This window comes from Lissotriton vulgaris, chromosome 2_1 (genome assembly GCF_964263255.1).
Source record: "Lissotriton vulgaris chromosome 2_1, aLisVul1.2, whole genome shotgun sequence".
Lineage (NCBI taxonomy): Eukaryota > Metazoa > Chordata > Amphibia > Caudata > Salamandridae > Lissotriton > Lissotriton vulgaris.
Genome location: NC_141687.1, coordinates 707,416,422 through 707,433,566, shown reverse-complemented (window position 1 = coordinate 707,433,566; position 17,145 = coordinate 707,416,422). Strand labels below are relative to the sequence as shown.

At 48.0% G+C, this 17,145-nt stretch overlaps 1 protein-coding gene across 1 annotated transcript in view; it reads left to right on the top strand.

The window, feature by feature from the left end:
* Nucleotides 1–17,145, top strand: part of CTR9 (CTR9 component of Paf1/RNA polymerase II complex) — a 222,667-nt gene that overhangs the window by 110,339 nt on the left and 95,183 nt on the right. Inside the window, exon 13 of the mRNA XM_086955952.1 lies at nt 157–245. Coding sequence (XP_086812078.1) covers nt 157–245 — 89 coding nt within the window. The remainder of the gene's footprint in view (nt 1–156; nt 246–17,145) is intronic.

Genomic DNA, 17,145 nt, shown 5'->3' with positions numbered 1-17,145 from the left:
AAGACTCTTTTGTTCAAGGATCACTGTTTTCCGAACTGCAGGAGAGTTATCCCTCATTTCTGTATTCTTTAAAACCAGTATATAAATTTGTAATTGACTATTCTATTTGGTAAGGATTATGTTGCATAGTAAAAAGGGCCTTTTACTTTCTTGTAGGTTATTTACGCTTAGGAGCAATGGCCAGAGATAAAGGAAATTTCTATGAAGCTTCTGATTGGTTTAAAGAAGCACTTCAGATCAATCAGGTTTGTACTAACATGAGAAACTAATTCCATTAGGCGCTTGTTATGAACTTGTGTGGTCTTTTTCGAGTTTAATGACCGGTATATCTACTATTTATGCACCTTGTGCATTTATTTCATGGTTGAGTTTTTTTCAATAGTAAACATTTTTGAGGCGATAATACTAATTTGAATGAAATTCTTGGTGATTCGGTTTTGCTTTTATTTGTGTGCCAATGAAAAATCACTATATTGTTTGAACTTTACATATAAGGAAATGCACTAATAGGTAGAGTATACAACTTTTTTTAAATGGCTCTTTATTTGCATTTACATGTCTTGAGTGTCTCCACATACATAATTAACTCCCATCCAAAACAATGGGGAGTAAGTGACGGCAGTACATGTGCCTCCCCCACCCACTTCAATAGCCAATGCGTATCCTGACTCAGTCCATGATCGAGCAGCCCAGCATATCCTTCCAAACTACCGTTAGGAGCAGGTCCGGAGTAGCTGAGGGAAGTGAGTAGAGCTCAGAACAAACCATTTTAAATTAAACTGATTCAACATACCTCCTGACCCTGAGTCCTCTCACAATGACTGGAGGTGTGCTTCCAAAAGGCAATGCCAAACCCCTGCCCTGCACCTGCCTCTTCTCTTCCTCTCCCATCAGTCCGCCTGGTCCCCAAATGTGTATACCTTGTTGTAGGAAGCTGGCAATGTATATGGTATGCCACTAGGTGGTTATACCATACACAGTTCTCCAAAAGTGTACAGGGCTTAATATAAAACCCATAGTGCTCTATTAGTGGTAGTGTGGGTGAGCAGCCTTAGGCCTAACACAGAGGAGTGTAAGACATGTTCGAGGCATGTGGGCTGCTGAATTCATATCTGTGCATAGATCGCCGCCTAGTGTTGGGTCCGGATGATTGCACATTGTTGTCCTGGAAGAGTCTTCGAAGTATCACGAGATAGGTGGCTCCTCCCCTGGACTACAGTGCGCATGGGCATCGCCTCCATCCCCAGATTGTTTTTTTCCGCCATTGGGTTCGGATGTGTTTCGGTTCCCTCTGTCGGAATCGATAGTTGTTCAACTTTTCTACTCGAGACCAAAAGGTCTTTAGGCTGAGCGTCAGTATAGTTTCGTTCGGGTTTCTTGTCTGACTCTCAGCTCCGAACTCTTGTTACCCTTCCGCGTGCTCTCGGCGCGGACGGGCCTACTCTACGCTACAGCTATGGAGCGGACTCCGTTTAAGAAATGTCCGGTGTGTAACTCCAAATATCCACACCTCGACGTGCACCCTGTGTGCAACAAATGCTTGTCACCGAACCATGACGAAGACAGCTGTATGGCGTGTTCGAAATTCCGGTGCAAGAAAACTCTCAAGATTCGTCGGGCCGCTAGACTCCAGGCCCGGTTATCGGCTACCCTGGCGCCCCCACCAGACGACATATTCGAAGAATCTGTTGGAGACGACGACGCCGTACAAGTTTCGGACTCTAGTCCCGCGTCCGAGGGGGATGCCTACGACGCGGGTGATGAGGACTTTGACGAAGCCGGCAACGACGAGGTAGGGGACAACGATCGGGCTATTGCCACCGTGGGGGATAGCTCGGAGGAGGAGCATCCCCAACCAGACTCAGGGGTCAATCCCCTTCATGCGGCCCAGGTCGAGGGATCGCCTTCGGGCCTTACCCAAGACCTCGTTATAAGTCCAGCAGCCCCGCCTCCGGGCCCGGTCACGGACATTTCTGAGGCGCCACTCCCGTTCAAGAAAACGAAAGTGAAGCCATCGGGTCACGCTTCCTCGGTTTCAAAACCGAAAGTGAAAGTTGCGCTGGGGCGTCAACTTCCAAACAATTCAAAATGGCCGACTTGAAGAGCCACGCCAAGATGGCCGACCCGAAGCCCTCGGGGTCGACGCCAAAGGCGAAGTTGGCTGACGCGGCTGCGTCGGCGCCGAAGATGGTCGGGGTCGAGGGCCCGAAGACGGCTCCGAAGAAGCGTCAGGGCGACACCGCGACCCGGGATCAGCCGGCGCCGGCCCTTGGGGACAAGGCGCGTGAGGTGTCGGCCCCGAAGAAGGTGCCTTTCGTCGAACCGACTCCCGGCTCGGGGAGTTCGCTCGAGACGGTCAAGCCCTCTCCAGCCTTAACGAAGAAGGTAGCGGAATCCCTGCAACGGATACGGAAGGACGAGGTGGTTCCCGATTCGGACACCGTGGCGCCTAAGCCCACGCCTAAGCCTGCGAAAGCGCAAACGCCTATCCGCTTTACCCTACCGCCAAAGTCGACGCCGAAGGCTTTCGCGCCGAAACATGGCGGGCCCTCGAAGGAGGTCTTGACACCAAAAGCAGCCTTGGTGGTGTCGAAGCTTCGGCTCCAGCCACTTGCTGAAGAGGAGCGTCGAGAGGTCATCATCGACGCCAATACTGGGAAACTGTCTCTCCTCAAAAGAAAAATCACCACGGAGCCGGTGTTGGAACATTTTCGGATCCCTCTCAAGAATAAGAGGGACTCTGCGGGGACTTCGGCCCCGATAGAGCCTATGTCTCCGCAAGCCCTAGAACACTCGCCAACGCGTTCCACCGCAGGCGATGCTGACGATGAGGACGTCGAGTACAACTATCCGGCGTACTCGGATCCGGAGGAGGAGCACGAACCGTGGTCGGCCGGAGGCGACCCGGAAGACCCGCAGTCGAGCCAGGACACACAGCTTTTTGCGGCCAAGACATCACCGACGGAGGACTCGGCGGCCTTCAACGCTCTAATCGAGAGAGCTGCGGCTAACCACGATGTCGAGTTGCACTCAGACCCTGTGGATGTCGACTTTTTATTTGACACTTTCTCAGTGGCTGAAAAGTCAGTCAAAACGTTGCCAATGCTTAAGGGGGTGCTCAAACACGCAACAGAGGTCTTCAAGGAGCCCACCCGGGCGCGTGTCATCAACCCTCGCATTGACAAGAAATATAAGGCAGCGCCCTCGGATCCAACATACATCAAGGGACACTTGCCACTGGACTCGTTGGTTGTATCCAACGCTCGGAAGAGGGCGAACTCGCAGACCACTGGTGACGCTCCTCCCCCAGACAAAGAGTCCAAGATATTTGAGGCCTCAGGGAAACGGATTGCTGCACAGGCAGCTAATATTTGGAGGATCTCAAACACACAGGCCCTACTTGCACGCTATGATAGGGCTCATTATGACACCTTAGAATCACTACTGCAACACTTGCCTGACCAGTACAAGGAGGCAGGAGAAATGTTGATTCAGGAAGGAAAGCTCATCACGAACGCATCCATAAAATGTGCGCTGGATGTGGCCGATACAGCCTCCAGGGCAATCAACACTAGTGTGTTGCTTAGACGGCATGCTTGGCTTAGAATTTCAGGGTTCAAGCACGATATTCAAACAACAATACTGAACCAAACAGTTAATCCTGACCACCTGTTCGGCCCAGAGGTGGATGCGACGCTGGAAAAAATGAAAAAAGATACAGACACTGCCAAGTCTATGGGGGCCCTCCAGTCTCAGCAGTTTCGGAGTGGTTCCTTTCGCCGCTCCAATTCCAGAGGCACCTCAAGGGGTCAGGCATCGCACTCCACTCAGTATTATAAAAGTAACAGCCAAACCTCATACACCAACAAGGGTAGGGGTGGCTACAGAGGCAATAACGTCAAGGGCAGGGGACGTGGAAACAACAGCTCCAGGTCCACCACCGCCAACAAGCAGTGACGTCTTGTCACTGCCCCCGACCATACAACACCGGTCGGGGGGAGACTCAAGCAGTTCCTGCCCGCGTGGAAATCCATCACCACGGACAGGTGGGTCAAGTCTCTTATCCAGTACGGTTACTGTCTGGAACTTACTTCCATTCCACCAAACATACCCCCAAGGAGCCGTCCTATGTCCGGCGAGCACTTGCACTTGTTGCAGCAGGAAGTTCTAGTCATGCTGCAAAAAGGGGCAATAGAGCTCGTTCCATTGCAAGAAAGGGGAACAGGGGTTTACTCCCTGTATTTTCTAATCCCCAAAAAGGACGGATCCCTCAGGCCCATCCTGGACCTCAGGCCCCTCAACTGGTACATTCTCTCGGAGCACTTCCATATGCTCACGTTACAGCAAGTACTCCCTCTGCTTCAGCAGGGGGACTTCCTGGCTACACTGGATCTGAAAGATGCATATTTTCATATCCCCCTGCATCCTTCCCACAGGAAGTATCTCAGATTCACAATTCACCACCAGCATTACCAGTTCAGGGTTCTGCCGTTCGGGGTCACCACGGCGCCAAGGGTATTTACGAAGTGCCTAGCGACTGTGGCGGCGCATCTCCGTCGCCAGAACGTCCACGTCTACCCTTACCTGGACGACTGGCTCATTCAAGCAAGAACAGAACAACAGTGCGTCGACCACGTGTCCCGCACCATTCATCTCCTGCACGATCTGGGATTCTCTCTGAACTACCCAAAATCCCATCTCCAGCCCGCCCACGTGCGACAGTATCTGGGCGCGACCATCAACACTCTGGCAGCCACTGCGCAGCCAAATTCAGTGAGAATCGCCAGTATCCAGACGCTGATCCAACGATTCAGACCTCAGCACTCGCTTCCAGCGAAGGTGTTCATGCAGTTGATAGGCATGATGGCCTCCTGCATCTCCATTGTCCCGCACGCGAGACTACATATGCGTCCGCTTCAGGAGTGCCTAGCACGTCAGTGGACTCGGGCTCATGGGCAACTGACAGACCTAGTGTTGGTGAGCGGTCGGGCATACAACTCTCTGCATTGGTGGAATCCACAAAACCTTTGCAAGGGCCGACCATTCCAAGAGCCTGTGCCACAGATTATCCTGACAACGGATGCCTCTCTACAAGGATGGGGAGCGCATGTACTCCAGTACACAGTGCAGGGACTATGGACACTACAGCAAAGGAAGATGCACATCAATGTGTTGGAACTGATGGCAATCTTCATGGCCTTAAAGACGTTCAAAGTACATCTGTGCAACAAAGTCGTGTTGATCCGGACGGACAACATGACGGCCATGTACTACATTCAGAAGCAGGGAGGCACACACTCTCCACAGCTGTCTCACCTGGCTCAGAGCATGTGGAAGTGGGCCATTCAGAGGAACATCTTCCTCATGGCAGAGCATCTCCCGGGCAAGGACAATCAGATGGCGGATCTGCTCAGCAGGCACAGCCATCAAATGCACGAGTGGGAGATACATCCATCAGTACTCCAACCGTACTTCCAAAAGTGGGGTCATCCAGAGATAGACCTGTTCGCCACAAAGGAGAACGCAAAATGCCAAAGCTTCGCCGCCAGGTTCCCACACCCGCAATCACAGGGCAATGCGATGTGGATGAACTGGTCAGGCAGATTTGCGTACGCTTTTCCCCCAGCACCTCTGATACCGCTGGTGGCACGCAAGCTCAGAAGAACAAATGGAGGAGTACTACCCGATGAGGGTAACAGAAGGCTTTTGTCTAAACTCAGGAAACATTGTTCCTTTGTTAGTAAACCCCTCACTCACCACCTAGTGGTGACTTGCTTCATCATCGGGGCCCACCCAAGTGGCCTAGCGTCACTTGGGTGTGCTTCAACACCTGCGGTTGCAGTGGAGCAGGTAGTGAAGTGTGGGGTGCAAACAAAAAAGAGTGTGAGTGTTAGAATTGTCCTGGTTAATGCTTTTATACAATATTTAATAAAAAAGTAACTGGACAAAATTAAAAATATAGGTGAGATAGTAGTAGGGAAGTTACGACCTACTTATCTCTGTTTATGTGTTGGTCGACATGTTTCTACCATAAGGGGAAAATCCCCGGTATTCCTCAGGACCAAAACAAGGAAGTGGGTGGTTTGTGCCCCCTAAAAGACACACCCTGCCCTAATTCCTTGGTCATCCAGAAGAAAAATATACTTCTGGGTAAGCACGCCTAGGGTTAAGGGTGCTAAAAACCTGTGGGAAAGGAAGGAAAGTGAATAAAATAATTACTATCCTGTAACGTAGTGCAGTGATAGAGTGCAGGATACGTGCAGTTATTCTTGCTTTCCACAGTGGTGGTTGACACAGTGCCTTCATCGATGCAGAGCGTGTCTACAGGTGGTGTGCAAGCGTGCTCATAGCCTTAGAAGTAGAATATCTATAAAATAAGGTCTATCCGTCTAAGGAGATTTGATTTAAACCTTAGTGCGTGCCTTAAAAAATATACATGCTGGCGTCGTAGTCTGGGGTGCACTAAGCTGGAGTGCTCATACTTATACCGCCGTGGTTTTTCTAGTGCCAGCTGAATGGTAATTGTTAACTTTGTAGGACCTGTTCAGTGATTCGTGGTCAACAAAAAGGAACAAACTGGACTGACAAACACATACAACACAGAGCTTTTCACGACATGTGATATGGCAGAAAAATGGAATGGGGGCTTACAATGCTGGGGCTCTAGTCGAGCTGCATCAAGCAGGAGTAGGGCGCTACACCGGTTACAACATAATCTAAAGAGAGAAGTATATGTTGTGGATCGAGGGATAACCTCCACGGACAGCGCTGGCGGGTAGCCCACGTTGTTAGTCCTGCTAGGGGGGTGGGGGGGAGAGGGGAGGAATAACTTACAGTTACGTGTGGCGAAATCAGGCGGATCACCTACTTCTCCGTACTCGCTGCTTGGTAGCAACGAGTGAATGAGGGCGTGGCGCATAAATGCATGCGATCGCTTCCGGGAAGCCCGTGGCTGCTACGGGAGCCTGGAAGGGTCGGTGGTAGGCATAGAAACCAGACGGCGCTGCGCCTGCGCAGTAGTATTGTGGACTGGAGATGACAGAAGGGGGAGTGGGCGTGATTACCGCCCGGCGCCGTGTCTGCGCCTTGATGGTTATGATTGAAGCGATCATTACGTAGATGGTAGCTAAAGGCTGTTAATCGTGCTGGGGCTATTTCAGCGGGATGAGACAGGGGGGCCTCACTGGGGCCTTGATGGGATAGAAAAGCCACGTGGATGGCTAGATAAAGGGATGTGGTGCCTTCAATCTAAGGGGCCAGTCGTGTGGGCTTGGATATAAAGAAAAGCTCAGGCTCAGGCAGCACTCGATGACTCTCATCCTGGTTGCTCCAACGTGGGCTCGCCAACCATGGTACACCACGTTTCTGGAACTCTCCGTGGTACCGCATCAGAGGCTTCATCTCACCGCCAGCCTTCTGACGCAGAGCCATGGCGACATTCAGCACCCAGACCCGCAACAGCTCAACCTGGCGATCTGGCTCCTGAAATCCTAGAGTTTGGCTACCTCAATCTTCCTCCCGATTGCATGAACATCATTCGGGAGGCACGGAAGCCCACTACTAGAGCTTGTTATGCGGCTAAATGGAAGAGGTTTGTCATCTACTGTACTAACCACAATATTGACCCGCTAGATGCTTCCATTCAGAACATCATTTGTTACCTGTTCCACCTGTATCAATGCAATTTGGCGTACTCTTCCATCCGCAATCACCTGTCTGCTATGGCAGCATACCTCCAGAATAGGCAACACCTGTCACTCTTTAAAGTCCCTGCTATCAAGGCTTTTTTGGAAGGACTCAAGAGAGTCATCCCACCAAGGACACCACCAGCTCCAGAATGGAACCTCAATGTGGTTCTTACAAGACTGATGGGTCCTCCCTTCGAGCCACTGCACTCTTGTGAGCTTCAGTTTCTAACTTGGAAGGTCGCGTTCTTAGTAGCAATTACATCGCTACGGAGGGTTAGCGAGCTGCAGGCGCTCACCATCCAAGAACCTTTCTTCCAGGTACATGCTAACAGGGTTGTGCTCCGCACTAAATACCCAAGGTTGTATCTCAATTCCATATAAACCAAACAATTGAGTTGCCGGTGTTTTTCCAAAACCCAGAGACACTGGCGGAGCGGATGCTCCACACACTTGACGTTAAGAGAGCCTTGATGTACTATGTAGACAGGACAAAAGATTTTCGCAAAACCAAGCAGCTTTTCGTTGCTTTTGCCACACACCACAAGGGAAACGCTATCTCCAAAGCTGGGATCGCTAGGTGGATCGTGAAATGCATTCAAATCTGTTACGCTAAAGCTAAGCGCACTCTCACTATCCCACCAAGGGCCCACTCCACCAGGAAGTTGGGGGCCTCTATGGCTTTCCTAGGTAACATTCCCTTAGAAGATATCTGTAGAGCAGCCACATGGTCTACCACACATACTTTCACTAAACACTACTGTGTAGACGTGCACTCCAAACAGCAGGCAGCTGTTGGTCAGGCTGTTCTCAAGACACTTTTTCAGACTGCTGCAGCTGGCACGGGCAGCCGCCGCTAATGGAGGGACTGCTATGTATTCTATGCACAGATATGAATTCAGCAGCCCACATGCCTCGAACTGCAAATGCTACTTACCAGTATGCATCTGTTCTTGGCATGTAGGGCTGCTGACATTCATATCGCCCACCCTCCTCCCCGGCGCCTGTAGCAGCTGCAGTATTCATTCATATATATATATATATATATGCTCATAGCATGGTCATCACTCACATACTTCACTCCATCTCTGCCAATGGCTAAAAACAATCTGGGGATGGAGGCGATGCCCATGCGCACTGTAGTCCAGGGGAGGAGCCACCTATCTCGTGATACTTCGAAGACTCTTCCAGGACAACAATGTGCAATCATCCGGACCCAACACTAGGCGGCGATCTATGCACAGATATGAATGTCAGCAGCCCTACATGCCAAGAACAGATGCATACTGGTAAGTAGCATTTGCATTATTGCACAACATTTTTTTTTTTTTTTTTTACATTTCCAAAACCTTTATTGACAAGTTCAATACAATCGGAATACATTTTGCATCAGATCAGAGCGACGTACACAGTGGATTTATAATCGAACTACGTAAATGCAATGACATTACCAACATACAAAAGACGAATTCCGTGAGATTTATTGCACAACATTGACCAGTAATGGACACACGACTCAAGAATGAGATCTATACCAATTTTAGAAAAATAAGCTTTGTTTGTACTTTATTTCAAGACCTAGATCAGCAGTAAGGGATAAACATTTGTTATCCTATGGAGGAGGAAAACAATAATGCGGTTAAACAGGTAAGTACGCAACTTTGGGACCAAAGGTCAGCACAGGGCAAGGGTCAGGTGAATACCAAAACGGCCCCACCAGCGGCACAGGGGCAGCCGGGTACAGAGGTCAAAGTCGGCATGGCCCTTGTAGGTGAATCGCCACACAAGTAGGCCAAACAGCTCGAAGGCAGGTTACACTGTACCACAGGTGAGGGCATATGGGGGCATATCTGCATGAGTAGATATGCCCCTACAACACTTAAGTCAATTCTTAAATATTGTAAGTTCCAGGGAAGCCATAAGGAGTACATGGGCTGGAATCTCGACAACTTGAGTTCCACGCCACCATAATGGCTTTACTGAATCCAGAAACGTTTGATTCTTGTAACTAATTCACACTGATGCCAGTGTGAGATTTATTATACCATGTACTCAGAGGGCATCTCACAGGTTCCACCTGAAAGCCTACTGACCCAGGTGTGGTCCCTAACTGGCTTCAGACAGCCTGCCACACACAAACACCCCTAGACCCCTAGGTAAAGAGCTTCTGCCCTTTGGGACCAGAACATTGCACATCCTGGGCAGAGGTGTCACACCTCCCCCAGGAGAGGCCCAGTGCTTCAAGTGGAAGCTTCAAAGGCCTGCTGCCTTTGTAATGCGACTCCCAGCCTCTGCTGCTTGCATCAGATGGCAGCCCCTGGTATACTCCCCCACTTTGGGCGAGAAAACAGGTGGTAAAACTTAGAAAGGCTAGGAGGTGTGCCCACCTTTGACAAATCCACCCCACAGGTGGAGGAGGTGAAGTTAAACACAGTGTTCGAGCCATATGGGCTGCAGACCATACACTATTGCATTAGATCATAATCTAGTGGTGGGCCCGGATGATTACGCTTTGTTGTTGTCTTGGAAGAGTCTTTGTCTGTTGGATGACTCCTCCCTTAGATCGTAGTGCGCATGGGCATCGACTTCATCTTCAGATTGTTTTTTTTCCGCCATCGGGCTCAGATGTGTTCATCGTTCAGTCCCGTTACCGATCTCTTTTCGAATTCATAAATCAATCCTAATTCCATTGGCATCGTCTTCGACAGTGATTCTTGTTACCCGCTTCGAAGAAAGGCTTCACTTCTCGATTTCAGCGTTCGTCGGGGCCCTCTGGCCCAACTGCTCCATTGGGCCTTTGGCTCAGGGAAAGAACACCCTTCAAGAAATGCCCTCGTGTGGACTTAAATTCCCTCACACCGATCTTCATGAGGTTTGCAATCTGTGCTTATCTCCAGAGCACGAGCATCAAGACTGTGAGGCCTGCGCTTCGTTCCGGTCCAAGAAGACCATCAGGGACCGTCGAGCTCGAAGAGTAATGGCGCAGTCATCTTCGACACCAGACCTCATCATAGATGAGGCTCCGATCGAAGTAAACGCCGGTGAACAGCAGCACGAAGACATCGCTTCCGAAGCAGAGGATTCAGCTTCTGGAGCCGAGGATCAATCCGAAGATGGCGATCTTCCAGCTGGTCAACAGGTTGTGAGTACAAGCGTCGACCCTGTTCTACCCCACCATACCGGGACAGGCTTCGGTTCCACCTCCACCTTCGGGTCCAGGTGCACACCGACCAAAACCTTCCGACGCCCCGCTTTCTGGCTCGTCAGCGAAGAATATAAAAAAAGCCTCCAGTCGACTCAGGCTCGAGTCAGTCTGCCGGTCCCAAAAAGCAGAAGGTCCTTAAACCAAAATTAACACCGGCACCAAAGCATCCTTCGGTACGGAAAGTGGTCGAGCCGAAAGCAAGTTTGGCACTGAAAGAGGTTCTCAAAGCTACCGAACCAAAGACCACCCCGTTTCTGAAAAAAGTGCACCCGAAGACTGTTCCTGTACCGAAACATACTTCGGCTCCGAGGGTAGATGAGTCCAAACGTACCCCGGGAAAGAACATTTTGGATCCAAAGAGCACGGATCTTAAGAAAAAACAAGATAACAAGTCTTCGGAATCTAAACCAAAACCTGCTCCAAAGACAATGGACACTGTAAAAACTAAGCATTTCGGCCCCAAACCAGATAAATCTGCGCCGAAAAAGGATTTTCCAGTCGAATAGCTTTTCAAACCTGACCCAAAGCAAAAGACTCTTCATTTTCATCCAAAGACTGGACATATCACTACAGTGCCTGAAAAGAGGAAAATGGACTATCCTAAACCACCACCAGTTCCTCTAAAAAAGCATGCTCAAACTTCCCCCATAAGGATTCCTTCACCAGAAGTAGAAATACCAAAAGATATTTCTCCTGTACATTCACCTTCTAGTATACATAGTCTTATACCACAAGATGAAGATAGCCGCTCACAGGAGTTGGAGAGTGAACATCACATAGACGACATTAATGACCCAGATGATATTCCTGGGCCATCAGGTGACCCATGGGAAGATTATAATGCACCAGATCTGCCACAAGACAATGCATACCCGTCTAGGCCCTCTACCCAGATTACACTATTGGGTTTACGCAGCTCATTTATAGAGCAGTCACTTTCCATGGAGTAGACTTGCACACTGATCCATTGGAAGAAGACTTTCTAATGGACACACTACTGTCATCACATAAGACCACAACCACACTTCCAATACTTAGTGGAGTGGTAAGACATGCACCTGAAATATTTAAAGACCCAGTCAGAGCCAGGGTAATTAACCCCAGACTAGAAAAAAAGTACAAAGCGTCTCCAACTGATCCAGCATACATTAAAGGACAGTTGCCATTGGACTCACTAGTAGTGTCAAATGCGAGAAAAAGAGCTAACTCGCAGACAACAGGGGATGCTCCACCCTCTGACAAAGAGTCTAAGCTTTTAGATGCTTCAGGAAAACGCACCATCTCTCAAGCAGCCAATGTCTGGAGGATTGCTAACACTCAAGCTTTGTTAGCAAGATATGATAGAGCTCATTATGATGAGTTAGTCACTCATGCAACACTTGCTAGAACAATATTAAACCAGGGCTTCTGACCTAATACAGGAAGGCAAGGTTATTACAAATACCTCCATACGATGTTCACTAGACACTGCAGACACAGCCTCTAGAGCAATAAATACAGGGGTATTGTTGCGTAGACATGCATGGCTACGCATCTCTGGGTTTAAACCAGAAGTACAAGCCAGTATCTTAAACCAACCATTTGACCAGCAACACCTTTTCGGTCCAACTGTCGATAGTGCACTAGAAAAGATGAAGAAAGATACAGATACGGCAAAATCCATGGGAGCTTTACAAACGCAAGTCCATAGACCTTCCTTTCGTCGCTCCTCATATAGGGGCGCGTCTAAGGGTTTCCAAACTGACAATACCTCCTCTTCTTACAAAGCGCCCAACCAAATCTCGCCCGGTAAGGGATATTATAGAGGAGGGTATAGAGGAAACCACAGTAAGGGCAGAGGTAGAGGAAACTAGTATCGCAACGCCTTTACTCCCAAACAGTGACTTCCCTTCCATCCCCCCAGACCATTCCACTCCTGTCAGGGGGAGGTTACGTTCCTACCTGTCTGGAACTCCATCACCACAGACAGGTGGTTAAGACAAATAATTCAGTCAGGTTATTGCCTGGAGCTCACTTCCACTCCTCCAACAATACCACCCAGGCAGCGTCCCATGTCACAAGAACACCTCATACTGCTAAGACTTGAGGTAGCATCTCTACTGCAAAAGAATGCAATAGAACCATTCCCAAAACAACATCATAACACCGGAGTTTATTCTCTATACTTTCTCATACCCAAAAAGGACGGGTCCCCCAGACCTATTTTAGATCTAAGGCCCCTAAACCTGTACATACAATCGGACCACTTTCATATGGTCACACTACAACAGGTTCTACCGTTGCTAAAGAAAGGCGACTTCCTTGCCACATTAGATCTCAAGGACGCCTGCTTCCACATTCGCATACATCAATCGCACAGAAAGTACCTACGGTTCATACTAGAAGATCAACTCTACCAATTCAAGGTACTCCCTTTCGGAGTAACTATAGCACCTCAAGTGTTCACAAAGTGTCTAGCAGTAGTAGCAGCACACTTAAGAAGGGACAACATTCATGTCTTCCAATATCTGGACGACTGGTTAATAAAATCCAAGTCATACAACCAATGTGTACAGCACACGCATCAAACAATATGCCTGCCACACAAACGGGGATTCACAGTATATCAAAAGAAGTCACATCACGTCTCAGCTGTATCTAGGTGCGACAATAGATACCTCCAAGGCAATAGCGTATCCCCACCCCAACAAGAATACAAAGTATGCAGGATCTTATCAAAAGATTCCAGCCACAACACTCACTACCAGCTCAAGTGTTCATGCAACTAATAGGAATGATGGCATCTTGCATTTTCATAGTACCATACGCAAGACTACAAATGCGCCCCATACAAGAGTGCTTGGCAAGTCAGTGGAATCAGGCTTAGCAATAAATAACAGATCTGGTGGTGGTAGACTAGCGGACATATCGCTCTCTGCAGTGGTGCAACACCAAAAACCCTTTTCCAAGGGCCGGCCATTTATAGAACCTGTTCCACAAATGATACTAACCATAGACGCATCTCTCACTGGATGGGGAGCGCATTTACAAAGATACAGGGTACATGGACACTGCAACAAAAACTACTCCACATAATTCATCTGGAGTTACTAGCGATTTTTCTAGCTCTAACATAGTTTCAGCATTACCTATCGAACAAAGCTGTACTAGTTCGGACGGACAATATGACAGCATTGTACTACATTCAAAAACAAGGAGCAACACACTCCATACAGCTCTCCCAGCTGGCGCAGAGCATATGGAGGTGGGCCATTCCTCAGAACATCTACCAGGAGTTCACTATCAAGTTGGAGATTTGTTAAGTCCTCAGAGACAACAGATACACAAATGGGAACTTCATCATCAAGTTCTTCAGCCATTTTTTCAAAAGTGCGGTCTACCAGAGATAGATCTGTTTCCTACACACCACAACTCCAAATGCCCAAGCTTCGCCGCCACATACCCACACCTATTATCCAAAGGCAATGCGATATGGATGAACTGGTCAAACAATTTTGCATACGCTTTTCCACCTCTCCCACTAATTCCATTAGTGGTACGCAAGCTACAGCAACATTCTCTCACATTGATTCTCATAGCACCAACGTGGGCAAGACAACCCTGGTACACCACGCTGCTAGAGCTCTCAGTAGTACCACATCACAAATTAAAACTCTCCCCACATCATGGAGAGATTATGCATCCAGACCCAATGCAGCTCAATCTAGCGATTTGGCTCCTGGGGTCTTAGAATTTGGATATCTAAATTTACCACCTGATTGCATGAATGTCATAAAAGAAGCAAGACGCCCTACCACTAGAGCATGTTATGCAGCAAAGTGGAAAAGGTTTGTTGTATATTGCACAAATAACATCAACAACCCCATCCAAAACATCATATGCTACCTGTTACATCTGCAAAGATCTAACTTAGCGTACTCCTCTATCAGGTGACAGCTTGCTGCTATAGCAGCATATCTTCAAAACAGACATTTGTCATTGTTTAGAGTACATGCACTCAAAGCGTTTATGGAAGGACTCAAAAGAATAATTCCTCCCATAATACCACCCTCTCCAGTATGGAATTTAAATATTGTTCTCACAAGACTTATGGGTCTGCCTTCCGAACCATTACATAAGTGTGAATTACAGTTCCTTACATGGAAAGTTGCTTTTTTAGTAGCTGTTACCTCAATTAGAAGAGTAAGTGAGATCCAGGCATTAACAATTCAAGAACAATTTATACAACTTCATCACAATAAAGTGGTTCTTAAAACAAATCCAAAGTTTCTGCCCAAGGTCATTTCACCTTTCCACCTCAACCAATCTATTGAGTTGCCAGGTTTTTTTCCCTACCGCAAACAGTTGCAGAAAGAGCTCTACATACATTAGATGTAAAAAGAGCGCTTCTCTACTACATTGATAAGACAAAACCATTTTGTAAAACTAAACAACTGTTCGTGTCCTTTTCTTCTCCACATAAGGGCAATCCTATTTCAAAATCCGGCATTGCAAGATTGATTGTTAAGTGCATTCAAATGTGTTAGAAAAAAGCAAAACACACACTATCCATTCCCCCAAGGGCTCATTCTACCCGTAAATTAGGGGCATCTATGGCATTCCTAAGAAATATACCATTAGATGACATCTGTAGTGCAGCTACATGGTCTACTCCGCACACATTTACAAAACACTACTGTGTAGATGTGCAGGCAAAACAACAAGCAAGTGTGGGCCAGGCTGTACTCAAAAATGTATTTCAAACTACTGTAACAGATACGGGTGGTCGCCGCTAAGGGAGAAACTGCTGTGCAATCTATGCAATAGTGTGTGGTCTGCAGCCCATATGCCTCGAACGGAAAATGCTACTTACCAGTAAGCATCTGTTCTTGGCATGTAGGGGTGCAGAACCACACACGCCCACCCACATCCCCGGCTACCTGTATCTGTTCCAGTATTATCTTAGTTTGATACACAACACATGGTCATCTTTATCTGTACTCGTACAACTCCATCATTTGCCCAATGGTGAAAACAATCTGAAGATGGAGTCGATGCCCATGCGCACTATGATCTAAGGGAGGAGTCATCCAACAGACAAAGACTCTTCCAAGACAATAACAAAGTGTAATCATCCGGGTCTACCACCAGATGGTGATCCAATGCAATAGTGTGTGGTTCTGCAGCCCTACATGCCAAGAACAGATGCATACTGGTAAGTAGCATTTTCCTTTCTGTCCCTTTCATATTAAAGATGAGGGGACTCTTCCAATCAGAGCTAAGAATATGCCTATCCTACAGGAGGGTGGCATAATACAGGGTGTAGGCGCCCCAAGAGACATGCACATTGGCCCTACCTGTTACTCCCTTAAAACGCCCCATATCTAGTATTTAGGAGGCGTCCTCAGACCTTGAGACTAGTTACCTGTGACTTAAGAAGATGGGCAAAGACGACGCCGCAGGGCCAATCGTGGAAATTTATTAGGGAAAAAGCACTGACACAGGGGACCTGGATGGCAGGGACCATGTGCACTATAATCGAAACCACATCAAATACCAGGCAAAATGTAAGGGCTAAGTATGTGAAAAGAGGCACTTTCTCACACCTCTCAAAAGGGTTACTTTGACAGGTTGGATTGCAGTTTAAAAGTGCCATTGGGAAGTTAGCTGTGTGCAACCTGGTAGCTGCAATCAAGTAGTCTTATGCATGGACTGCACACGTGCACATGTACATGTATTCATGTGTAATCAGCCCAGTGCCCCCTTATGCTAGTTACGTTGTAGCTGGCTTATCTTAAAAGGTGGACACTGGTGGTAAACACATGCAGTGAAACTCACTCACAGAGAAGGTCCAAAAACCAGGTGCTAAAAAAAAGCAAACAAATCTTGGCACATTAAATGGGCAGAACCCCTTTGCAAGAGTACTGCTAGACCAATGATTTGATTTCATTATTGGATTTGTAGAGCGCACGAATGCCCGAGGGCGTCTTGGCGTAATGGTCTGTGGTAGTGTAAGGATGTCCATCCCACATTATTGAGAATGAGGAGAACTGCTCTGACCTGATTCACTACTACCGTACAGACAGAACCGTTTACAAGGGAAGACTGGACATATGGTTGATCTAGGTTCCTTGATAAAAACCAAACCAAAGAGCCGTTCCCCAACATGCATAACCCAGTGATATAAACTGCTGATGAAATGCTCAAGCATCACAAACTGTACACCTAACTCCTTCAATTGCTGAATATCAGTCCGAGAGACCAGGATTAGATTGA